We start from the raw sequence: 27175 nt of genomic DNA, 5'->3' as shown, positions 1-27175 counted from the left end.
GTGATAAGAAAAAGTTGGGTGCAGCAGCTTTGGACTTTATCAGATCAGACACAAGGCTCCCAGTCTGGATGTGGGGGAAAGGGAGATATTTTTATCCCCATTGTACAAATGAGGAAACTGAGGAACAGAGAAGTTAAGTGCCTTTTCCAGGGTCCCACAGCAAGCAAGTGGCAGAGTCAGGATTAGAACCCATGTCTCCTAATTCCCAGTCCTGTGATCTTTCCACTAGGCCACGCTACATATTTCCACTTGATGAAATAAATGCACTCAATAAATCCAGGTAAAACAAGAAAAGTCACTCTTCCAGGGGTCTGGGCACGTAGTAAGCACTCAATAAATCCCATCGATTGAGCTGTTTTGGAATTTTTCTTAAGGGCTACATGTTTTTGTCCATCTCCCCATTAGACTGCACGGTCTTTGAGGGCAGGGGCGTTTTTTGTTGTTTTTTGTCATCTTCTGATTCTTTCGTGCTCTTCTAAGCACTTAAAACAATGCTTACTCATAGCCACTAATATCGATTGGTTCAGGAAAAGAACCAGTAGGCATAATAGATAAAGAATAGACATAGCTTTTTTAAAGCCATCTAGAAATTTATATTGTATTATCTTCTTTTTTCTCTTCTCCATTCCTTTCTATTGATCAATTATTACCTTAAAATCTCCTACACTGGAAAGAAGCAGACTAGGTGGGGATGAGTAGATAAAAAAGGGGACAGTGAGGGCTTGTAAATTTTGACCAGATAAATTTTATATTATGGAATTAGCCCCTTTCATGTAAGGGCAGTAGCGTGGCCCTGAAGAATAGTCTAATCTCAGGCACACTGTTTATCTCCACTAAGCCATATGCAGTTTATGCTTTTTGGCAGCATTTTCGTACACCTCTTAAAAAATATGTCTATATAGAGTAAAACTTTTTTTCTCTCCTTGTGTATAGCTGTATGCTGGAGCTATTCTTGAAGTATGTGGATGAAAACTAGGAAGGTTCCCACAAGTCCAAGGTAAGTAAAATCCCAATTTAACCATTTTGCTAAGCATTAAATACAAACTATGGTCTAAAAATATATATGTACTCAAGTAAACACGTTTTCAAAATCCATTTTTACAAAGGGACTGCAGTAGTGTACAAAAGTACCAAATAATGAGAGAGTTTTTCGAGTCTTGATTTTAGAGATGTAATAATCAGATATGTACATTTTTTCAGAACAGTTTCTTGATTGGGATGATTTGTCTAGATGTAGATCTGGAGTCAGAAAAACTGAGAAGCGCTAACGAAATATAGCGAAACGTGTCACAGAGGAGAAAATAGAAAGAGAAATGTAACTTACATCAATTTTTCAAAGCTCTGTAAAAGAAACCAGTCAATTAACAGGGTGACTGGCTTAATAATAGCTGTATTATTATCATGTACCATTCACTGTACTAAACATTGGGGTAGTTATAAAGAAGATTATACGTCTGCCTTTAGGTTTCTGGTCTTAGGGGTTTTCTGATACGTTCTCTGTGTTTCAGTTGAATGTGTAAGGTAGCAAATATAAAAAGGAACAGTCTTTATGGGCACATAATACAGAAGAAATGTCAGGCACATGTGGTTTTAACCACCAAACATTTTGAATCAATAATATCAGTATTTGAACCCTAAGGACAATTTATTTTTTTAACCAAGCTGAGTGTGTTGTTGTTTTTTCCATTTTATTGAACTGTGTAACTTTTTTTCATTATTTTAATGGTATTTGTTAATTGCTTACTATGTGTCCAACACTGTTTTAGTGCTGGGTTCGTACACGTTATTTAGGTCAGAAACAGTCCCTGTCCCACATGGGGCTCAAAGTTGTAGTAGGAGGGAGAACAGGTACCCTATTATTGTCATTGCTCAAACACTGGAGTTTGAATCCTGACTCCCTCATTCTCTGCCAGGATACTTATGTGTACAGAGTTTACAAAATTCAAAGTGAATTTCTGGGTCCTTTGTGTTGGTCGATTTCCCAGAATTATGTATTGAAATCTTGAGAGTGACATTAATTTCTTTAGAATAAAATTTTGCTAATTGTCACTCAAATTGGATAGAGCATCATAAACAACTGTGGTTTTATGGCTGCAAATATCAGCCTACTTATAGTAAAATGCTACCCTAATTCTACTTCTACATTTTTTCATTCTTGTGTGTTTTAAACAGCCAAATGAGAAGGTCTTAAATTGGATTTTATTCCGGATTTGTCAGCACTAAGTGACCCAAGTGATATATCACCATTTCATTTTGAACTCTGGAATGATCCACACATTTTTTTGTAATGAATCCTTGCAGCGTAGCTCGAGAAGCAGCATGGCTCAGTGGAAAGAGCACGGGTTTGGAAGTCAGAGGTCGTGGGTTCTAATCCCTGCTCTGCCACTTGTCAGCTGTGTAACTTTGGGCAAGTCACTTAACTTCTCTGTGCTTCAGTTACCTCATCTGTAAAATGGGGATTGAGACTGTGAGCCCCACTTGGGACAACCTGATAACCTTGTATCTACCCCAGCGCTTAGAACCGTACTTGGCCCACAGTAAGCACTTAACAAATTCCATCATTATTATTATAATTATTAAAGACCTTTAAAGAATTCATTTGTAATCTCTTTCTAAACTAAAAATATTGTACTGTTTGATATTTTGTTTTTAAAACTAGGTAATGAAGTCTTTGACTAGTTCGATATTTCTGTGTGTGGAAAATAGTAGTGTTGACAAACTGTCTTTTCAGTCAGTCGAATTTTGGAGCCCCTGCCATATGCAGAGCACTATACTAGTGGTTGGAAGAGTGCAATTAAACTATGAAATATGCTGGATCTCTGAACCAACTCAATATGTCTTTTCTTTGCTACAAAAATATCCAGAGTTTATCGTTATTTAGCCCAAGTACCTCGATTCTTTCATTTGAATTGAAGAAATTACCAATATTCTCCAAGTTCAATGTAGTAGAGAAGCAGCATGGCCCTGTGGAAGGAACAAGGGCCTGGGAGTTGGAGGATCTGGGGTCTAATCCTGGCTCCACCATTTGTCTGTTGTGTGACCTTGGGCAAGTCACTCACTTTCTCTGCACCTCAGTTTCCTCCTCTGTAAAATGGGGGTTAAATCCTACTCCTTAGCTACGCTGTGAGCCCCTTATGGGACAGGGACTATGTCCAACCTGATTATCTTATATCTACCTTATTACTTAGAACAGTGCTTATCACATGGTAAGTGCTTAACAAATACTATTATTATCATCATTATTATTTTCATTACAATCCATCAGTGGTATTTATTGAGCATTTACTATGCAGAGCACGGTATTAAGCACTAGGAAGAATACAATACAACAGAGTTTGCAGACGCATTCCCTGCCCACAGGGAGCTTACAGTCTGGAGTGGAAGACAACCACTGAAATAAATTCTGGATGTGTGCTTAAGTGCTGTGGCCATTTTCCAAATAAAGTTGGAAAAGGTACAGAGGAGGAAATTGATTTGGAAGTTAGTCTTTGGCATCACCAGCAACCTTTAGACGATCATCCAATATGCTTAATTCTTTCTGTGTTTTAACCGCCAGGACCAATCTTGCTTTATCCATGACGAAAAGTCTTTCCAACATATAATGCTCATCATATGATTTGACAATCAGTGGACTATTGTATGAGCACCCTCTGTTTTTAAGCTGGTCTAATGCAGGGTTTTACTGGGATCTACTTGTTGCAGGCGTCGTGACAGGTATCAGGCGGCTTTGGGTGTGAGGAGGGGTTGGGGGAAGCACTGAAATATCCGGGGTCTGAGCACCTTTGCTGTAATATAACTATATTTTATGTGTAGTGTACACTATAAAGTGTACTAGACTAGGGGCAATAGAGGGTAGAAAGAGCACGGAGTAGGAGGCAGGGGACTTGGATCTCCTCTCAAGTCAGCCGCCGGCCCGTTGTGCTCTCATCTGGAATAACAGGGTTAAGATACCTGCTTGCCCTGCTACTCAGCTAAAACAGGAACCGTATCTGAGTCATTCCCGTCCGTGCTTGACACTCAGTAAATGCAATATTATTACTGTTACTATTTTTACAGACATCAGGGTACTTTTTTTACACATTTCAACCCACCAAATGTCCAAGCATCTTCATTAACACATCACATTTTATCAACCCAAAGTTAACCAGCCGACGCGTGGTGGTTCAGCAATAATCCAGACCAAATGAAGCTTGGAGGAAGAGAGAGGCAGGGAAGAGGAGGCTGTCAGTGACGGTTCACCTCTAGAGCGCTTCAGGGTAGAAAGTGGCTTTGGACATTGACTCCAAAAAGAGGAATTCATTCAGTCATCCATTCAGTCGTATTTATTGAGCGCTTACTGTGCAGAGCACTGTACTAACCTCTTGGGAAGTACAAGTCGGCAGCATATAGAGACGGTCTGTACCCAGCAGTAGGCTCCCAGTCTAGAAGGGGGAGACAGACAACAAAACAAGAAGCAGCGTGGCTCAGTGGAAAAAGCCCGGGCTTTGGAGTCAGAGGTCACGGGTTCGAATCTCGGCTCGGCCAATTGTCAGCTGTGTGACTTTGGGCAAGTCACATAGCTTCTCTGTGCCTCAGTTCCCTCGTCTGTAAAATGGGGGTTGAGACTGTGAGCCCCCCGTGGGAACAACCTGATCACCTTGTAACCTCCGCAGCGCTTAGAACAGTGCTTTGCACATAGTAAGCGCTTAATCAATCAATCAATTGTATTTATTGAGCGCTTACCGTGTGCAGAGCACTGTACTAAGCGCTTGGGAAGTACAAGTTGGCAACATATAGAGACAGTCCCATCATAATAAAAAAAACATGTAGCCAGGTGTCAAAATCGTCAGAACAAATAGATTTATAGCAATGTGCACGTCATTAACAAAATAAATAGAATGGTGAATATGTACAAGTAAAATAAATAGAGTAATAAATCTGTACAAATATATATACACAAGTGCTGTGGGGAGGGGAAGGAGGTACCGCGGGGGGGATGGGGAAGGGGAGAGGAATGGGGGGCTCAGTGTGGGAAGGCCTCCTGGAGGAGGTGAGCTCTCAGTAGGGCTTTGAAGGGAGGAAGAGAGCTAGCTTGGCGGATGGGCAGAGGGATTGGGGGCATTCCAGGCCAGGGGATGGACGTGGGCCGGGGGTCGACGGCGGGACGGGCGAGAACGAGGTACGGTGAGGAGATTAGCGGCGGAGGAGCGGAGGGTGCGGGCTGGGCTGGAGAAGGAGAGAAGGGAGGGGAGGTAGGAGGGGGCTAGCCGGTGTATTTCAGAAGGGTGCCGGATTGCAGAGGAAAGGGAAGATGGAAGCAGTGTGGCCTAGTGGAAAGAGCACCAGCCTGGGAGTCAGAAGGACTTGGGTTCGAATCTCAGCTCTGCAGCTTGTCTGCCGTGTGACACCGAACTTCTCCGGGCCTCCATTACTTCCATCTGGCAAATGGGGAGGAAGACCATGAGCCCCATGAGGGGCACGGACTGTGTCCAACCTGATTAGCTTTGTATCCAGCCTAGCGCTTAGTACAGTGCGTGGCACAAGTAAACACTTAAAAATTGTTTTTCAGAAGTGGAGCGCGAAGAAGAAAGGGAGTGTAGAAAACCTAAGAAAGAAGAGGAAGCAGCGTGGCTCAGGGGGAAAAGCCCGGGCTTTGGAGTCAGAGATCACGGGTTCAAATCCCGGCTCTGCCAATTTTTAGAGAAGCAGCGTGGCTCAGTGGGAAAGAGCCTGGGCTTTGGAGTCAGAGATGAGGGGTTCAAATCCCGGCTCCGCCAACTGTCAGCTGTGTGACTTTGGGCAAGTCGCTTCACTTCTCTGGGCCTCAGTTCCCTCATCTGTAAAATGGGGATGACGACTGTGAGCCCCCCATGGGACAACCTGATCACCTTGGAACCCCCTAGCGCTTAGAACAGTGCTTTGCACATAGTAAGCGCTTAATAAATGCTATCATTATTATTATTATTATTGAGGGAAATAAATTGGCCTCTCCAAAGTGCTTAAAGGAATGCTCTGCATTCAGTAGGCACTCAGCAAATACTGCTGATTGATTGAAAATAAAAAAAGGGCAGGGGAATTGAGGAAGGGCTGAGAGGGCTGGCGTCTGCAGAATATTTTTTTTTTTCTGTCCAAATTCAGAAGTTCTGTCAAATTTGGGTTTCCCTCTCTTAGTATTTAGTGAACGCACGCTTGGTTAGAAAAGGGGAATAGCAAGGATTAGTTCAATGTTACATTCAAAACCATTAATTATGTTCTAAAGGAATTTTCCCGTCTGTTGAAAATCATTAGTTCTTAATTCAGTCTTAGTAACAGTTATACCATTAGCTTATAGCTAACTCAATAATGTCTTCTGAAAATGTATTAATAATAGAGCCCCAAACAAGAACCAGCTATGAAAGGGAAGATGATTTTCAGAGTTTAAAAAATAGCTAGCTTTATAAGGCAAGATCTGTTTTAATATGGGTAATTTAAAGATGATTTACATTTCCAGGCCACAATTTTAAAAGGTACAATCTTATGCTTGCTGATGCAGAACTTAGTTTATTTTTTTATGTAGATCGTAGTTTTGTCTTTTTAAATTATTTAATATCATCTATTATTGGTAATGTATTCATCTCAGCAATTGCATAGTGATTGTACATTGTGATCTTTAAAGTTTTGGGAACCAAGCTACAGCATGAAAACAGTACAGTAAGTGAATGTTTAGCCAACAGTCACCGGAAGAAAATGATTACCAATCAAAATTGATTGTTTCAACGTGTTTACTCTCGGTTAAACTTTCAGTGTGTCTTTGCTAGATGGCACATAATACGGTAAATTTCTGTCCCATTTCCGTAAACACTTTTGAAAGCGTTCTTGTCAAGGTAACTTTTTAAAATAGTTTTATCTGAGTCTTCTGGGTCTTTTTTTTAGAGAAGTAGCGTGGCTCAGTGGAAAGAGCACGGGCTTTGGAGTCAGAGGTCATGGGTTCGAATCCCAGCTTCACCACAAGTCTGCTGTGTGACCTTGGGCAAGTCACTTAACTTCTCTGAGCCTCAGTTACCTCATCTGTAAAAATGGGGATTAAGACTGTGAGCCTCACGTGGGACAACTTGATCACACTGTATCCCCCCCCAGCGCTTAGAACAGTGCTTTGCACATAGTAAGCGCTTAACAAATGCCATCATCATTATTATTATTATTATTATTTTACCATCTGTCATCACTAAGAGTATTGAGCCCTTACTGTGTATAGAGCACTGTTTTTATTGGTGCTTAGAACATTCAAAAATTAAAGGCTTTGATCCTCGTCCCCCTGTCCATCCCCCCCATCTTACCTCCTTCCCTTCCCCACAGCACCTGTATATACGTATATATGTTTGTACATATTTATTACTCTATTTATTTATTTATTTTACTTGTACATATCTATCCTATTTATTTTATTTTGTTAGTATGTTTGGTTTTGTTCTCTGTCTCCCCCTTTTAGACTGTGAGCCCACTGTTGGGTAGGGACTGTCTCTATATGTTGCCAATTTGTACTTCCCAAGCGCTTAGTACAGTGCTCTGCACATAGTAAGCGCTCAATAAATACGATTGATGATGATGATGATGATGATGATGATCCTTGCCCTTGAAGCGCTTTTAATAGTGGCATTTTAATAGTGGTATTTATCAAGCACTTACTGTGTGCCCGGCACTGTACCAAGCGCTGGGGTGGATCAAGCACTCAGTACAGTGCCCTGCACACAGTAAGTGCTCAATAAATACGACTGAATGAATACGAGCAAATTGGGTTGGCACAGTCCCTGTCCCACGTGGGGCTCACAGTCTCAATCTCCATTTTACAGATGAGGTAACTGAGGCACAGAGAAGTGAAGTGGCTTGCCCGAGGCCACACAGCAGACAAGTGAGGGACCCTGGGATTAGAACCCCCATGACCTTCTGGCTCCCTTTCTCTGTCCACTACGCCATGCTGCTTCCCCATAACCTAATGGGAAAGACTCACAGGCGTAAATTGAAATAGCTAAAAGAAGATGAGGATAAATTGGATAAACATATCAGTAACAAATTCAAAGACCCAAATTCAAGTGAATGCCACAAGGAATGGTGACCAGAACAGCAAGGAATGCCCCCACAATGACAAACCGCAGTGAAGAAAAAGAGTGTTTGTACAGAAAGCTGGACGAACTTATCTCAGGAGTGCCGACATCTGATAGATCAATTATTTTGAGTGATTTTAATGCCGGCGATGCTAGCAGTGCCCACAGTGGGAAGAAAAACCCAGGTCCAGATGGAATTGACAGTGGCGTGTTTTTCCTGGGTGAATGGGTCAGAGATCATCATGCAATCCCTGCCACCATCTGCCTGCCGCACGAAACGAAAGCCTCCTGAAGGCTTCAGGGATCCGCAGATTACAGCAGTCATCATGGAGCACCTGTCTGCTCTGGGACTTTAGGCCAATCACTTCTTCTCTGAGCCTCCGTTACCTCATCTATAAAATGGGGATTAAGACTGTGAGCCCCATATGGGAAAGGGACTGTGTTCAATCTGAGTACCTTGTATCTACCCCAGTGCTCAGAACAGAGCACATAGTAAGTGCATGACAGGTATATCAAAAGGTGGCCTGCCAATCAATCAGTGGTATTTATTGAGCACTCACTTTGTGCAGAACACTGTACTCGGCCCTTGGGAGAGTACAGGGTAGTAGAACTGGTAGACATAAAACCTGCCCTGTAAGGAATTTCCAGTCCCATGCCTGTTGCCCCTTCCTTCCTCTTCCCCTCGTCCCCCTCTCCATCCCCCCATCTTACCTCCTTCCCTTCCCCACAGCACCTGTATATATGTATATATGGTTGTACATATTTATTACTCTATTTATTTATTTATTTATTTATTTTACTTGTACATTTCTATCCTATTTATTTTATTTTGTTGGTATGTTTGGTTCTGTTCTCTGTCTCCCCCTTTTAGACTGTGAGCCCACTGTTGGGTAGGGACTGTCTCTATGTGTTGCCAATTTGTACTTCCCAAGCGCTTAGTACAGTGCTCTGCACATAGTAAGCGCTCAATAAATACGATTGATTGATTGATTGATTGCCAACCACCACAAGAACTAGACGACAGGCTCTTGGAGAACAAAGACTTCTGCAGGGAACTGTGCAGTAATGGCCGGCTCCACAGCCTTGTTGGAATCAGGTTCCCACCACAGTCTCCAGTGTTCTTGGGGAACAAATGAGGATTTCTCTGTGCTGCCCGGTACCAAGCAACTATAAAGACATCCATCCAAATAACTCAGAGATAAAAAGGCTATGCATAGCAAAGCAATTACTTCACCAAGAGTATCGTGCCCTACCTCATAACCCAGATGACTGTGAGCCCACTGTTGGGTAGGGACTGTCTCTCTATGTTGCCAATTTGTACTTCCCAAGCGCTTAGTACAGTGCTCTGCACATAGTAAGCGCTCAATAAATACGATCGATGATTGATGATGAAATTGAGGCTTAAGGAAACCCGCCTCAAGACATGCAAGTCAAGTTAGAGATACAGTGTGGCCTAGTGGATAGCACAGGCCTGGGAATCATAAGGACCGGGGTTCGTATCCCAGCTCCGCCGCTCATCTGCTGTGTGACCTTGGCCAAGTCAGTTAACTTCTGGGCCTCAGTCGCCTCCTCTGTAAAATGGGGAGTAAGTCTGTGAGCTCCCTGTGGGACATGAATTGTGTCCAGCCTGACTCTCTCATATCTACCCCAACGATTAGAACAGTGCCTGGCACATAGTAAACGCTTAACAAATGCCATTAAAAAATTTAAGAAATATGCAGAACGGGTGGTGAAATGCCAAAGTGGAAGGGAAAAGGAAGATGACTCCAGCCTCATCACTGGAAGGAGGGAATTCCAAAGAGAGGTTAACAAAAAGATTCTCAACTCTCTTCTATCTGTGAAGATGAAGCCTTCAAAGTATAGAAAACTTTTCACATGCTAAGGTATGGCCCTTGTTCTACCTGTACAGAGTTGGGATGAGGGCTATCACTAAATTCAGAGACACTGAAGGAAGCAAAAAACGTAAAGCAAATCCTTTGGGAGACTGTCAAACAGCACGCAGCGTCTGCTTGGCTTGGTATAAATTTCCAGGCTGAACTAAAAGTCCACAGAACTGTAATGATAATGATGCTATTTAAGTGCTTACTATGTGCCAAACACTGTTCTAAGCACTGGGATAGATACTAGGTAATCAGGTTGTCCCACGTGGAGCTCACAGTCTTTTAATCACCATTTTACAGATGAGGTAACTGAGGCAAAGAGACGTTAAGTGACTTGCTTAAAGTCACACAGCTGACAAGTGGCGGAGCAGGGATTAGAACCCACAACCTTTGACTCCCAAGCCCGTATTCTTTCCACTAAGCCAGGCTACACCAGGGCTGTGAGACTGGGAGTCCCACAAATGCCACAACTGAATCCTTGAGCGTACTCAAATTCCATCTGCGTACTGTCCCAAGTGCTTAGTACAGTACTCTGCACACAGTAAGCATTTAATAAATACCAGTTACAGGCCATACTGATCGTCAAACCACCAGAAGCAGTAAAGCCCCCGAGTGACGTCAGTCTCCCAGACATTGAAGCTTTGCTCAACACAGCCGATCTGGGTGGGCATAAGAGGAAAATGAACAACAGTAGACTATGCAACTAGTCACTTGGTACTGAGCTGAAAGTGGGAAGCCAAAAGCAAGTAAGAGAGAGGAAATATTTTAAGTATACAGTAAAAACAGAGCCTTAAGTAATGCTATACCTCTGCCTAGCCCACTGCAGTTGAGGAAAGGAGCAGTTATTTTTGAGAAGAAGCTTCATAAAGATTGAAACATCAAGAAAAAGGCAAGAACAGTAACAGGCCCTATAAACACAGCCATCAGTCGGTCATCATCGTCATCAATCGTATTTATTGAGCGCTTACTATGTGCAGAGCACTGTACTAAGCGCTTGGGAAGTACAAATTGGCAACATATAGAGACAGTCCCTACCCAACAGTGGGCTCACAGTCTAAAAGACGGTCGTGTTTATTGAGTGCCTCCTTGTGTAGAGCACTGTACAAGGGCACTGTTGTGTAGTTGGTAGACATGTTCTCCACCCAGGAGTTTACAGTCTAGAGGGGGAGACCGGCATTAAAATAAATTATGAATAATAATAATAATGATAATGGCTTTTGTTAAGTGCTGAGCACTGTACTAAGCGCTTGGGAAGTACAAATTGGCAACATATAGAGACAGTCCCTACCCAACAGTGGGCTCACAATCTAAAAGACGGTCGTGTTTATTGAGTGCCTCCTTGTGTAGAGCACTGTACTAGGGCACTGTTGTGTAGTTGGTAGACATGTTCTCCACCCAGGAGTTTACAGTCTAGAGGGGGAGACCGGCATTAAAATAAATTATGAATAATAATAATAATGGCTTTTGTTAAGTGCTGAGCACTGTACCAAGCGCTTGGGAAGTACAAATTGGCAACATATAGAGACAGTCCCTACCCAACAGTGGGCTCACAGTCTAAAAGACGGTCATGTTTATTGAATGCCTCCTTGTGTAGAGCACTGTACAAGGGCACTGTTGTGTAGTTGGTAGACATGTTCTCCACCCAGGAGTTTACAGTCTAGAGGGGGAGACCGGCATTAAATTAAATTATGAATAATAATAATAATGGCTTTTGTTAAGTGCTTATTATGTGCCAAGCAATGTCTAAGCACTGTGGGGGCGGGGGGATTACAAGGTAATCACATCCCATATGGGGCTCACAGTCCTAATTCCCGTTTTACGGATGAGGGAACTGAGGCACAGAGAAGTTAAGTGACTTGCCCAAAGTCACACGGCTGCCAAGTGGCAGATCTGGAATTAGAACCCTTGACCTCTGACTCCCAAGCCCCCACTGAGCCACGTACTGTGGGGCTGAGAGTGAGGTGAATAAAGGACACAGATCCGAGTACAAGGGTGACATAGGGTGGAGAGGGAGTAGGGGAAATGAGGCCTTAGTCGGCAAAGGCCTCTTGGCCCATCATAGTCATTCATTCATTCATTCAATCGTATTTATTGAGCACTTACTGTGTGCCGAGCACTGTACTAAGCGCTTGGGAAGTACAAGTTGGCAACGTATTCTTTTGCCATTCATTTGCCTGAATTTGCATATTCATTTGCCATTCATAGTCAGTTGCCACTAATTATAAATCAAGTGAAACAAATGTCCTGATGATGGGAGGGTAGTCTAGACCAGAAGTCCTAAGTAAGTAAGTGGGTGATTCTATCCCTCAAGAGGCTGTACTTTTCAGCAGCTCTCTGGGTATCTGAGCAGGCCTATTTAAGAAATGAAGTGGAGCCGACTCTATATGTTGCCAACTTGTACTTCCCAAGCGCTTAGTACAGTGCTCTGCACACAGTAAGCGCTCAATAAATATGATTGAATGAATGAAAGTGCTTATCCCTAATGGAAGAAAAAAACTAGAGAAGGGATCTTGATAGTTGAATACCTCATCTAAGTCAGGCTAGCAAAAGGCCCACTATTAGCAGATTTTAGTTTGTGGTGGCAGACTAATGGATGATCGTGTATTGCCAGCAGAACTGTTGATTCTTGTACTTCCCAAGCGCTTAATACAGTGCTGTGCACACAGTGAGCGCTTAATAAATACAATTGGATACATGAATGAATGAATGAATGAATGCCCGGCGTCACCCAGTGTTAGGAGCCTCCTCCTTCCTCGTCCCCCTCTCCATCCCCCGTCTTACCTCCTTCCCTTCCCCACAGCACCTGTATATATGTTTGTACATATTTATTACTCTATCTATTTATTTTTTTTACTTGTACATGTCTATTCTATTTATTTTATTTTGTTAATACGTTTGGTTTTGTTCTCTACCTCCCCCTTCTAGACTGTGGGCCCACTGTTGGGTAGGGACTGTCTCTATACGTTGCCAACTTGTACTTCCCAAGCGCTTAGTACAGTGCTCTGCACACAGTAAGCGCTCAATAAATACGATTGATTGATTGAGATTGGGACAGAGACAGCCCCATGTGTGTGTGCACACACTAATTTCACACCCACTCACACACATTCAAGTCACTTCACACATTCACCCAATCATCTACATATATTTTTCTGAAAAATCGTTCGGTCCATATCTCCGTATTCCTCAAAATTCTACAGTGGTTCCCCATCCGCTTCCTCGTCGAACAGAAATTCCTTATCATAGGCCTTGGGGGACTCAGACAGCTCTCTCCCTCCTACTTCATTGATTTCTTGCTACAACCCAGCCCTCACACTCCACCCTTCTACGCCAACTTACTCTATACCTCGGTCTCGTCTGTCTCGCCACCAACCCCTTGCCCACGAACTCTTTTCGACCCTGGAAGTCCCTCCCCATCTTATCCGACAGTCCGCTCCCCACCTTCAAAACCCTCCTAACACTTCATCTCCTCTAAGAGACCTTCCCTGAATAAGCCCTCCTTCCCCCTCTCTGCCATCCCCTCTGCTTCTACTGTGCAGTTGGCTCTGTAACCTTAATCACTTGGATTCTCCCTGCAGCCCCATAGTTCTTATTTAAATATCCTTATTCTCTGTTTTGTCTGTCTCCCCTTGTAGACTGTAACCTCTTTGTGGGCAGGGATCGTGTCTATCAACTCTGTTCTATTGTACTTTCCCAGGAGCTTAGTACAATGCCGTGCAGATAGTAAGTACTCAGTACCATTGGATGGTGAATTGAGGGGTGAAGTTGGAGAAGGGTGACCAGAAAGCCAACTAGTTTCAGGAGTGTAGTCAGGAGGGGGATGAGATCTTGTATCAGCATGGTGGTTGTATGTGTGCATGATTGGCAAGTATGTAAAATGTTAGAATGGGGGAATCAGCAAGATTTAGAGCCAGACTGAAGGGGGCAAGTGTCCATTCAGTCGTATTTATTGAGCGCTTGCTGTGTGCAAAGCACTGTACAAAGGTAAGTGACAGTAGTAGCTTTCTGCTAGAGCGAATCACTTATCGACGAGGAAAGGTGGTAGTGTTGTTCCACAGTAGGAGAGATGTTAAACAGGCCATCCAATAGGCAATAGGTTAAATTTTGATTTCCTTGCCCAGAATTCCCACTTGTCAGATCCTTCGCCTCCCACTGCAGTAATTGTTAATTTCACAGGCCTATGGGCAGCCCATTCATCAACTTTGCTTTTCACTAGCTACTAACTAGTAGGCAAGACATTTGTTGAGCAGCTCGTAAATTCAGATAGCTTCCTTTGAATTCCCACCCTCTAGGAACCGCGAGAGCTTGTAAAACAAGTCGAATCCTAAAGCCACTGTAGAATCGTGTGGCTTTTTTTTTAATACGGTCACAGGCTGTCATCGGGACCAACTCCTGTATCATTCCACTTTTTCCTGTACAGTTTTTATGGGCTTTATTATCTTCCACTTGTCAGGACACTGTTTGAGTAGAAATATTGCTGACTTGGGTGTCCAGGCTCTGTTTTTCCTAGCAAGCCCCGGAGAACCGTAAAGTGTAAGGTTTCACTGAGGGAGTGCCAGAAAAACCTGTCAGACCAACGTGGCAGACTCGAGACTGCACTGACCTCCTTAACAGACCTTCCCAGTGTATTCTCCAGGATGAACTACAGTTGTCAATGTCTTATCCTGTTATCAATTCTGTATTTGATCAGCGTTTAAAGTCTCATTGGCTGTGCCACCTGATTAAGGGACGTGAAACCAGAGAAATGTGTTAGGTGAACATTTCCCAGAAGTAGGTGATTTGATTCATTTCTTCTCTTAAGAGGCTCTGGCACTGACCTCATTGATCAGTCTGCAGTTTAGAATTACAGTAAGTAGAATGGAAGTAGCCAAGTTGGTTGCCTTTAGGAGATACGTTTTCAAGTCTGGGTGGTTCTTTATAATGCCTCATCCAGTGTTTCTAGCCCTTCTCATTAAACGCTCAGGAAGGGAGTCCTAGAAGAGTTGATGAAACACTGTTTCTGGGCCTCTCCTTTTGCTATATGCAAATTTTGAAGGCTGGTATTCACAGCTGCAGATCACCAGGAAAAAAACAAGAGCACTGTGTGAACAGGTGATCAATTGATAGCGCTCCCTTGGAAATTTTGGCTGGTCTTCTCCCCCCACCCCCCTACCAGCTTCTCTTTCATTTTTAGTCTCCTGTTTGCCTTATATCTCGCTCTTCTGTAGAGTCTTTCCTTCTATTCATTTTTTTTACCCCTCATCATTTCAGGTTTTTCCTTTTTTCGTAGTTTGTGCCTGCAACAGAGGTGGTAGACGTGTTCCCACCCACGGGGAGCTTCGGATCTAGAGGGGGAGACCAGCCTTGAAATATGTTATGGATGTGTACATAAGTACTGTGGGGCTGAGAGTGAGGTGAATGAAGGACCCAGATCTGAGTGGAAGAGTGATGCAGAAGGGAGTTGGGGAAATGAGGGTTTAGTGGGAAAGGCCTCTTGGTTCAGCAGAGCCCTTCACCACTAATTGTAAATCAACTGAAATGGATATCCTGACGATGGGAGGATATTCTAAACCAGCAGTCCTAGGCAGGTGGGTGGTTCTATCCCTGAAGAGGCTCAACTTTTTAGCAGCTCTCTGGGGATCTGAGAAGGCCTATTTAAGAATGAAGCACTTATTATGAATGGAAGAATAAAACTGGAGAAGATATCTTAATGGTTGAATGCCTCATCTAACTCAGGCTAGCCAGAGGGCTTATTACTAGCGGTTTGTAGTTTGTGGTGCCAGCCTGATAGATAAATGTGTACTGCCCGCAAAACTGCCCAGCGTCACCCAGTGATAGGGAGATTGGGACAGGGACAGTTGTTTGTGTGCGTGTGTGCTGTGGGGTTTAGGTGTTGGACATGTGAGGTCCCGACTAGTCCGTTCACCCCAGTTCGGTACTAGTGACTAGTAGGAGGTTAAAGGATAGAGTTGTGAGCAAGGGTGTCGCAAGACCCTGGTGGGGTGAGCCCACTGTTGGATAGGGACTGTCTCTATATGTTGCCATCTTGTACTTCCCAAGCGCTTAGTACAGTGCTCTGCACACAGTAAGCGCTCAATAAATACGATTGATTGATTGTCTCGAAAGGGACAAGTCAGCAGGGCAGAAAGGCAGGAAAGTGGCTGCCCGCCCCTTCACCCCAGTGGGGTAGGAGTGAGGAACAGCCCCGATCCCATCTCCCACCGCAGCCTTTATTACAGCTTCAAACAATCCTATTCCCGGGAATGTAACAATTTAAGAGCAACATCCTGTTTGCTTCTTTACTCTGTTGGAGCAGGAACTCCTGATAAGAGGTCTTGTTTACAGGAACTTCTTGCTCAGTACTGATAAGACGTAGTCCTGGGTCAAAATGGAGTCGCTTAGGCTAAATCCTTGAGCAAAGTGGAGTCATCTAGGCTGAGTTCCTAACAGAGGGTAGGGTGAATATCAAGTTGTTAAAGGGTACAGTGTGTAGAACGGTGCTCAGTTCAAAACTATGTGCAAAACACTGTTCTAAGCGCTGGGCGGGATACAGAGTGATCAGGTTGTCCCACGTGGGGCTCACAGTCTTAATCCCCATTTTACAGATGAGGTAACTGAGGCTCAGAGAAGTTAAGTGACTTGCCCAAGATCACACAGCAGACATGTGGCGGAGCTGGGGTTTGAACCCATGACCTCTGACTCCAAAGCCTGTGCTCCTTCCACTGAGCCACGCTGCTTCTCTAAGGAGGGGGAGAGCTGGTTTGAGTGGCCATCTCTTGGTTTGGTGCTGGCTTCCCTGCTCTGGTTTGTTTTTCTTGAGATTTGTTTGACAGTCAGTCTAGAAATGATTTCTTGTAGAATTTGTTTAGACACTCATTCCTTGCCTGTTTCTGAGCAACCGCCGGCACAGATGAAGATGCAGTGGGATAACTCTCTGGAGAGGTGGGGGGACACAAATCCAACTCATACCGGCCCTCTCAGGCCACCTAAATTTGCCCAGGAACATATATTAACTGACCTTAGAAGTATGTCTTAACAAGGCCGTGCCACGGTCCTCCAGTGCATATTTTTAATTTATTTTATTTTATAGTATTTAAGCTCACTATATGCCAGACGCTGTACTAAGTGCTGGGGTAGATACAAGCTAATCAGGTTGGACGCAGTCCCCATCCCTCGTGGGCCTCGGTCTTCATCCCCATTTTACGGAAGAGGTAACCGAGGCACGGAGAAATGAAGCAGCTTGCCCAAGGTCACCTAGCAGATAAGTAGCAGAGGCGGGGTTAGAACCCAGGTTCTTCTGATTCTCAGGCCCAGGTTCTATCCTCTAGTCCACCCTGCTTCTCATCTGCCCCTTAAAATCCCAATACTGATGTCAAAAAAGAAAGGTCCTACAAGGATCTGGATAAACAGACCAATAACAGCAGTACCTACATCAGATAGGCTGATTGGCAGTAAGGAATGTCAGCACATTAGTTCTAAATGTAAGTCATTGTACCAGTATGAGATAGGAAGCAATAAATACGATTGACTGATTGAAGCAGCATCGATTTCATTCTCAGTAAGAACACCAGGCATCAGCTGATGATTGCCAATACCATTTTCTCCGGGAATAAATAAATCTTTGGGTCAGGGGGTGGGGAGAGGGTTTGCTGGCAACCTCGGGGTAGGTGAGAGCTTGGGGAATCTGGTTCCAGTGTGGCCAGTTCTCTGAAATCAAGGCCAAGAGCTAGCGAAGGGTGAGGCCTGAGGATTGCTCTGGTTTGGGGATGTTTTGGGTTTAGTTTTGTGTGTTTGTGATACTTGTTAGGCGCTTACTATATGTCATATACTGTATTAAGCGCGGAGGTAGGTTGGACACAGCCCCTGTCCTAAAGGGCACTCACAGCCTAAGTCCGAGGGACGAAGATTAAATACCTATTTTACAGATGAGGAAAAGGAGAAAAGGAGACATGGAGAAGGTGAGTAACTTGTCCAAGGTCACACAGGAGGCAAGAGACAGAGCCAGGATTCGAATCCCAGTCCTCTGACTTCCAGGCTTGTGCTCTTTTCCTCTAGGCTCCACTGCTTCCCTAGTTCTGGTTCTAGAGCTCAGACAAACAGACCACTCAATCAATCAATCAGTGCTATCCCATCCTCGTGTCTCTCTCCACTTCAGTCCATACTTCATGCTGCTGCCCGGATTATCTTTGTCCAGAAATGCTCTGGGCATATCACTACCCTCCTCAAAAATCTCCAGTGGCTACCAATCAATCTGCGCATCAGGCAGAAACTCCTCACCCTGGGCTTCAAGGCTGTCCATCACCTCGCCCCCTCCTACCTCACCTCCCTTCTCTCCTTCTACTGCCCAGCCCGCAACCTCCGCTCCTCTACCGCTAATCTCCTCACTGTACCTCGTTCTCGCCTGTCCCGCCGTCGACCCCCGGCCCACGTCATGCCCCGGGCCTGGAATGCCCTCCCTCTGCCCCTCCGCCAAGCTAGCTCTCTTCCTCCCTTCAAGGCCCTGCTGAGAGCTCACCTCCTCCAGGAGGCCTTCCCAGACTGAGCCCCTTCCTTCCTCTCCCCCTCGTCCCCCTCTCCATCCCCCCATCTTACCTCCTTCCCTTCCCCACAGCACCTGTATATATGTATATATGGTTGTACATATTTATTACTCTATTTATTTATTTATTTATTTTGCTTGTACATTTCTATCCTATTTATTTTATTTTGTTGGTATGTTTGGTTCTGTTCTCTGTCTCCCCCTTTTAGACTGTGAGCCCACTGTTGGGTAGGGACTGTCTCTATGTGTTGCCAATTTGTACTTCCCAAGCGCTTAGTACAGTGCTCTGCACATAGTAAGCGCTCAATAAATACGATTGATTGATTGATTGCTATTTATTGAGCACTTACTGTATGCAGAGCACTGTTTTTAGTGCTTGAGAGAGTACAATACAATAGAACTGATAGACACAATCCAGCACTTAGAACAGTGCTTGGCAAATAGTAAGCGCTTAACAAGTACCATCATCATAATAGACCAGAAAATTGGCTCTCTTGCCCAGAAAGATGGTGGGAACAGAAAGATTCCCAATATCTCCTAGCTGGCAAGTATGGTCATGAGTTTCTCGGTTAGTTTTGCTTTCTCAGTCATCCCTTGTGACTAGCTGCTTTATTTGCTTGTTGGGATTTTTTCTTTTTTTCTTTTTTCCAGTTTTAAATCCTCCTAGTTTTCCACAGCATCAGCCTCCCAGCTTTGCTTCAGTATGCACAAAACATGCTCCCCTGCTCATCCCAGGTCTTTGTTAGTTCTGGCAAAAACCTATTTCCCCTACTCATCAGTACTGTAGAAAACTAGCCCCTCCAGTCAGAACAACCATCCAAAATAGCCTAAATTGTGCCCAAATTACCCGACACTGCCAGCCATGCCATTTTCCCACGACAGGAACCCTTAAAAATGAGCGGGCAGATTGAAATGGCTAAGACCTTCAGGGAAGGGGATCCAGTTTCTCTGCTGTTAGAGTCTGAGCCCTTCTTTCAACAAAGGGAATCTCTGCCCCCCTTTGTAGGGGGTCGTCCCCCCCCCCCAAAAAAAGGTGTCCTACTTGTCTTCGCTTGTCAGGGTGTGAATGGTTTCTCAGCTTAACTATGTCCCCTTTCCCTGGGGGTCAGCAGAACATCAGCCCTTGTTTTCCCTTTCCTGCCCCACTGAAGGCTTCACTCTGACAGCTTCTTGCTACTTCCCCCTTCCAGTCCCTTTTCGGGCAGACTGTTAAGGCATAAACTCTAACACTGGCATCATCACAAGTTCTTCATCCTTTTCCAGATGGTCTCAAAAACAAGTCTTAAAGCTGTTTGTTTAATTTAAATAAAATTAAAAACCTAAAATATTTCCTACCGAGTCCTGTGTTGTAGCATCAGTGTTAGCTTGCTGATCCTAAAATCTTTAACACTGCATTGTAATTAGGATATGAGTTCTGAGGGTTTTCACAGTTTTAATACCTGAATTCTTCTTTTTTTTTTTCTTTTGAATATTGGTTAAACCTGAAACTGAAAATCTTAGGACAGTGAATACTGAAATTGTTGTTCACCAAATGCCACAGCACATATTTAAGCTCACAGAGGGTAGTGTGCAAATAAACAAAAGGAAATGCTTTTTCTCTTAGCGGGTGGTAAGCGTATGGGATTTGTTACCAGAAAATGTTGTCCAGGATTCAGGAAGGGTTTGGATAATTTAATGTAAGAGAGATGCATAATAAGTTACTATAGAGAGAGAATGAGGAATGTAAAATGGAAGTTAGGGATTTAGTTGGTGGCTCCCTCACCCACTGGGCTAGATGTCAGAGAATGATCATTATTTCCCTGTTCCTTCAAGCATCCTGTGGCTGCTGTGGGAACCACTTATCTGATTGAGTAGCAGCATGTCATATGGTCTTAGGAAAATGCATAAACTAAAAGTATAGAAAATTTAATGGCATTTTATTAAGCTGTAGGTTTTTTTTTTAAGTAATCATTTTCCACCTCTATCAAATTTTAGCTTTTGTTAGGAGTGACAAACCCAAACTCTTCAGGGGACTGCAAATCAAGGTGAGTGACAATTTTTATCCATTTTCCATTCGTTTTAGCTGCTACGGAGCCCCCATTCAGTCTTCACTACTTGTTTTCTGTGTCACTCTAACCTTGGAGGCTAGGAGCTTTCTCTGTACTCATGTAAAATGCTAAATCTCTTGCTGGAATGCATCAACTGTTAACTTCTGGAATAAAATGCATTGACTAAGGTTACCAAGCAGAGCATAAGCTTCTAATTATTGAAACAGCAAACCAGGTTGTTTTTTTCTGAAAGCAAGAGGCACCCTTCAAGGTAGGCAATTTAACTAGACCTATTTAAATGCTAACATACCTGCTTAATTCATTGGAGGGGTAGCTCTCTGCTTGGGAGTCAAAGCCTGTATAGAGAGCATCAGTAATTGTGAACAAATACAACTGTCCTGTTTAGGCAAACCAGGGAAATACACCAAATTCATCTTTTGCATTGAAAACATTGCATGTGTCAACTAAACCTCATATTCTAGATTGACTAAAATATTACCAATGTTCTCCATATTCTCCTTCTTCCCTTCCTCCATGAGGCATACCTAGATGGTGATCTGGGAAAAGTGACCTGGGAGAAGTACTTAAATCCAGCCTTAAGATCAGGAATTTGTTGCACAGCTTGTATTTTGCTTAGGAGAGCAGATTGGCAACAGAGCAATTATAAAACAGCCCAAAAGTCTTTTGTGAAACAGTTACTCTTGAGTAATAAATTGCCTATGCTTTTGAAGATGTAACAACCCTTTCAAGATGTCATGGGCCAGTCATTTACTCAAGTAAATTTACTAAAGCGAAAGTTAACTAATACATGTTTTGTCCACAGCAAGCACTTAGTAAATAGCAAATACTGTTACTACTAGTTAATACAAAATCATTAACTCAATCATTCAATCATATTTATTGAGGGCTTACTGTGTACAGAGCACTGTACTAAACTCTTGGCAAGTACAATTTGTACTTAAATTCTGAAAATAACATTTTCATACATCTGACTCACTGCCGCATTGGCTGAAAAGCAATTCAAGTAAAACAAATTCGTGGAAAAATATATAGTTGAGACAAGTGGGGTTGTAAGGCTGATCAGAGAGCCAGAATTTGCTGGGATTATCTGTACTTTCAACTCTTTCAGGTGTTTCCCAGTTTTGTTTGATTACACAGAATGGTATTTCGGTGATCCACCTAGTTGAGATAATTGATCCTTCCCCCACCCTGGGAGGCAAGGAGTAGACATCTGCCTGCTGTGTTGGGGGCTATAACCCAACAGTTTTCAAAACCTTCCCTGCTAAGAGTCTCCAGAGAGAAAGCAGCCCCAGAACTCCTTTATTCTTTATCTCCTGGGCCTGTAAGACATATCCTCTACTATTTCTGAAAGGGTTTGCTTTTGTCTCAGAGGACAGATTTAGGGAGGCAGCTGGGACCCCTTTTCTCCTCCTCCCTTCCTTTTTTCCCCCCCTTCCTCCTCCCAATTTATAGTGTGGCCCGCGGAAGTGGACTTCCATCCGAAAACTTGAAATCACTGCCATAGCCCTAAGATTCAAGCAATTTTCCAAAAGCGCTTGCAACAGTTCCATAATCCACCCAGCTCTCTCTTTTCTGACCTCCTTTAACTGGGTTTAGAGCAGTTCATTGATTTAATTTTAGTTTGAATTTAAAAAGACAAGAAAACTGGTTGTCCTTGAAATCAGCTGATGGGCTGGTGGCAGTAGACAGTAATTGTGGACAGAGTTCATTTTGGGTTTTAGCTTACATAGTTCCTATATCCCCTTTGGCTGTGAAGTTCCATTTGACTTCAAAGGGAGCCTCACCAAGATGAGAAGAAACCAAGACAGGTTGCACTCACAAATTAGAGAACAGCAGAATTACCTACTTGGCCTATTGAATTACTTTGCCCTTTCTGCCGTTAAGTTGGCACCCAATTTTCAAGAATTCCAAGGTCATCCAAAATATAAATTAAAGAAGTCATTCAGGAGATATGCTGTCCTTTAGTCAATACTTTGGACCCTTCCTATGCACTTGACTGCACCATTTTGCTCATCTTGCAAGTTGATAGCTGCCACTCTAAGTAAAAAGTAAAAGTGTAAAAGGAGTAATTTGGAAGCAGGTGGTATCTTTAAAAAAGTCTCATCAAATTGTTGTACAAATTGTGGATATAATTAGTTGTTATAACAAGTCATGGCAGCAGGTGAAACCCAGAATACAGAATATATTCATCAGGACATTCAGTGGTTTCATTAAAATTCCTAAATTGGGTAAATATAAAACTCAGAGTATTTTTAATTGTAATCCTATTTATTACTAATGGTGAATGCTGTTTGTTTTTAGAATTGTACTTTCCAAGCGCTTAGTACAGTGCTGTGCACACAGTAAGCACTCAATATGATTGAATGAATGAATGAATAAGGAAACTTTAATACTTTTTAAATTGTAGGCCTCAGTGGCTAATCACCCGACTCCCCTTTCCAAACAGTCAATCCCAGTCTGTATGCTTTGTTCTACAAGTTTGCTATCTTCTTGCTGTTTAGTTAACTGGAAAGTAGGGGTACCTTCAATCCATCAGTCATTTGTTGAGCACTTACTGTGGGCAGAGCACTGTACTAAAAGCTTGAGAGAGTATAGTACAGTATAACAGAGTTGGTAAGCACATTCCTTGCCCACAAAGAGTTTACAGTCGGTCACATATGTTCTCGTCAGTTGCAGTGTACGAAATCAAATGCAGGTTTGATATATTTGAATAGAAAACTGAATCATAATTCTCCCTTAAGGCTGCTTCATTGTAGTGTTTTAGGACTGGTTTAGTGTCTCTGCTTCCTGACAGTAACAGTGTTTTTGTCTATCTTCTGTAGTATGTTCGTGGTTCAGACCCTGTGCTAAAGCTGCTGGATGAGAGTGGGAACATTGCTGAAGAGCTCAGCATCCTGAAATGGAACACAGATAGCGTGGAAGAATTCCTCAGTGAAAAACTAGAACGCATCTAAACCTTGCTTTTGATTCTCTCATATTGCTTGGTCCATTTTTGTTATCATCCCTTACGAGCTCAATTCTGATCTCAGCACATAATTCCAATGCTTGCTTCCTTTTTTCAGTTCTAGAATTCCTTTTATGGGGCATTTAATATCTTGAATTAAAAGTGGAAGGTTCAGCTTTGCACATGAGAGCCAGCAAGATGGCAAGCTGAACCAATAGCCAATTTTTAATAGATCATAATTCTCCTTAATTTGTTGGTACTGGTAGCAAAATGCGTTGTAAAAAAATTGATTGATAATAATGTTAATTGTTAAAAATGCTCAAGTTTGTGATAATTGGACCAGCTTTACAAGCAGTAGACTTTTAAAACTAGCCAGCCATATGAATAACAGAGGTGGCCACCTTGCCTAGTACGCTGTGCTCAAAGTCTCAAGCCATTGAGATTTTCTGGGCCTCAAACAGATTGTCTGCCGCAGTTTTTTATTTTTATATTACTCAGTTCTCCTTTCATTAGAGATATTATTTATAGTAGCTTCTATTGAATCTGCCGATCAGAAAAATATCGTAGCTTCGTTCTAGGATTGGGGACCTGGAGTGACAGTGAAACATGGAGACGATACGCATTAGTGACGACTGCACAGAAAACCTCATGGATTTGTGTATGTCTGATGTTCGTGTATTTCTTCTGTTCTGCTTTACTTCTGCAAATGCAATCCAGAAGAAGACAATTTGTTAAATGGAAGTGGAATTAAAAAGTTTTACAAAAAATTTTTCCGAATCATTCATTAGTCCAAGCAACTGTGTTAGACTTTGTTGAGACACAGAGCTTAAACATTACCTCAGGTAATATATCTCAGAGTATGTCATCCCTTCAGTGATACAAAAGAGTAACCCGGACACCAATGTATTTTTTATTTTATGGTATTTGTTAAGCGCTTCCTATGTGTCGAGCACTCTTCTAAGGAGATTAAGGAGTCTCACAGTCTGAGAGAACAGGTTTGAACCCCATTTTGCAGTTGAGGAAACTGAGGCACGGAGAAGTTAAGTGGCTTACCGAAGGTTACACAGCAGGCTAGTGATAAAACAGGGATTAGAACCCAGGTCCTTTAGCTCCAGGTCCATGCTGCATCCCATTAAGCAATCAGTCCTACTTAAACAACCTTCTTGTTTTAGCAGCAGCCCTGATTGAAGAACTAAGGTGATTTTTCCTCTAAGATAAAAAATCACCAGCAGAGTGACACATCTTCAAATGCATTCTACTTTGTGTATGTGCAGTTTCATCTATGTTCCAACTAGTGATTTTTTGAATCAGAGAAGCAGTGAATGGTATTAAGTACTCTCTGTGTGCAGAACACTGTACTAATAATAATAATAGCATTTATTAAGCGCTTAGTATGTGCCAAGCACTGTTCTAAGCACTGGGGAGATTACAAGGTGATCAGGTTGTCCCACGGGGGGCTCACAGTCTTAATCCCCATTTTACTGAGGCACAGAGAAGTGATTTGCCCAAAGTCACCCAGCTGACAAGCAGTGGAGCTGGAATTTGAACCCATGACCTCTGACTTACCCACAGGGTCATCAGGTTGGACGCAGTCCCTCTCCCACATGGGGCTCAGTCTAAACCCTCCATTTCACAGGTGAGGGAACCGAGGGCCCGAAAAGTGAGGTGACTTGCCCGAAGTCACACAGCAGACAAGGGGATTTGAACCTGTGACCTCTGACTCCAAAGCCCTAAGTACTTGGAAGAATACAAGATAGTAGGTAGACACAATTCTTGCCCTCATGGAACTTGCAATATCTCTGAGACTTCGTATATGTCCTTAAAGGAGACAGATCAAACTCCTTGCAGGCAGGGATCGAATCTACCAGCTCCGTTTTATTGTACTTCCCCAAGCGCTTCGTTACAGTGCTCTGCACACAGTAAGTACTCAGTAAATTCCACTGATCAATTCACCCATTGTCAAATGGAACCAGAGAGAGAGGTTTTCACTGGACACCAGGCTAGGAGCTACTTCTGAGCCAATAGACTTTTCAGTGAACGAATTTCTTGAACATCAAAGACTAATACTACAAATCGTGCCTTCTGGGTTGAACAACTCCACATCATGCGTCACGCAGTAAATCATTTGCCAGTGTATTAGGGAGCAGAGTTACAGGCCTGAAAGAAGGGCAACCTTCCCCACGAGAATCGTGATGCAGCATGGCTTAGTGGAAAGAGCCATCATCATCATCATCAATCGTATTTATTGAGCGCTTACTATGTGCAGAGCACTGTACTAAGCGCTTGGGAAGTACAAGTTGGCAACATAGAGAGACAGTCCCTACACAACAGTGGGCTCACAGTCTAAAAGGGGGAGACAGAGAACAAAACCAAACATACTAACAAAATAAAATAAATAGAATAGATATGTACAAGTAAAATAGAGTAATAAATATGTACAAACACACACACATATATATATATATATATACACACACACACACATATATTTCAGGCCACAAGCCTGAAAGTCAGAGGACCTGGATTCTAATCCCAGCTCTGCCAATTGCTAGCTGTGTGACCTTGGGTGAACTTGGTGCCTTGGTTTCCTAAGTTGTGAAATGGGGATTAAATACCTGTTCTCTCTCCTATGTGGATTGTGAGCCCCATGTGGGACAGGGACTGTGTCCAACCTAATGAACATGTACCTACCCCAGCCCTTAGAACAGTGTTTGACATAGTAAACGTGTAACAAATACAAAAAAAAAAAAATGGTGTGGGACATTCTCCTTTGCCAATCGAGGTGAAACCCTTCCCTAACTAGGCTCTCCTCTTCTCCTACTCCCTTCTGCATTGCTCTTACTTGCTCCTTCCTTCATCCTCCCTCCCATCTCCACAGCCCTATGTATAGATGTGTTTATATCTGTAATTTATTCACCTAGTTATATTGATGTCTGTCTCCCTCTCTAGACTGTGAGCTTGTTGTGGGCAGGAATGTGCTGTTATATTGTACTCTCAAGAGCTTAGTACAGTGCTTTGCACACAGTAAGCTCTCAATAAATGCGATTGAGTGGTGCAGAGCCACTCTTTCTTGAAGGCAGAATGCAGGGAAGTCAGGGAGTGGAGTATTTCCAATTGTGTTGCCTGCCTGCTTCTCTGACACCCAGCCAGAAGAGAGCTTTGTGTGTAAATTTCTCTCTTGCTCCCTAAGCTCTGCCTGAGTAAAAAGAAAGCTGGAGTAGGTTGATTTGGCCATTATCTAATTTGGGGGTTATCTCAGATTAAGCCCTATATCCCAGCCCTTTTTCCAAGCTTGTATATGGCCTAGCACAAAGCGCCTGATTTCTGTTAATCAAATCTTCCTTTCACGGTCCTAAATAGAGGGCGGCTGATTTTGATCCTCCTTTAATGCAGTACAGCAAGGCAGTCCCAGTTCTAACCTTCCTGTGGAACAAGCCTCGCTGGAGTTTAGTATAGCGAGAGAAATCCTTCACTCCCAAATAAGAGAGTACAGGAACTAGATGGGTGATTAAGAGATTTTCTTTTTGATTTCAAAGAAATAGTCCATTGAGCACTTAGTGTGCACAAACCACTGTGCTAAGCAATTGGGAGAGTACTATAGAGTAGGTAGACACGATCTCTGGCTTCAAGAAACCTAGCAGGGTTTACCTAAAAAGCGAAAATCGGACATTTACGATTCACTGTGAATGGGGAGATTTTCAGGGAAAATGATCCCACTTGACCAG

The 27175-nt window shown here is 43.1% G+C and overlaps 1 protein-coding gene across 1 annotated transcript in view; it reads left to right on the top strand.

Annotated features, from left to right (window-relative positions):
* SELENOF (selenoprotein F) overlaps window positions 1–24217 on the top strand; it is a 57892-nt gene extending 33675 nt beyond the window's left edge. Inside the window, exons 3-5 of the mRNA XM_038745309.1 lie at window positions 934–997; window positions 20433–20482; window positions 23329–24217. Of these exons, the coding sequence (XP_038601237.1) occupies window positions 934–997; window positions 20433–20482; window positions 23329–23460 (246 nt within the window). The 3' untranslated portion in view covers window positions 23461–24217. The remainder of the gene's footprint in view (window positions 1–933; window positions 998–20432; window positions 20483–23328) is intronic.
* The last annotated feature ends 2958 nt before the right edge of the window (window positions 24218–27175 follow it).

The sequence above is a fragment of the Tachyglossus aculeatus genome, chromosome 4 (genome assembly GCF_015852505.1).
Source record: "Tachyglossus aculeatus isolate mTacAcu1 chromosome 4, mTacAcu1.pri, whole genome shotgun sequence".
NCBI classification, from domain to species: Eukaryota; Metazoa; Chordata; class Mammalia; order Monotremata; family Tachyglossidae; genus Tachyglossus; species Tachyglossus aculeatus.
This window is presented reverse-complemented; position numbering and strand designations above follow the sequence as displayed.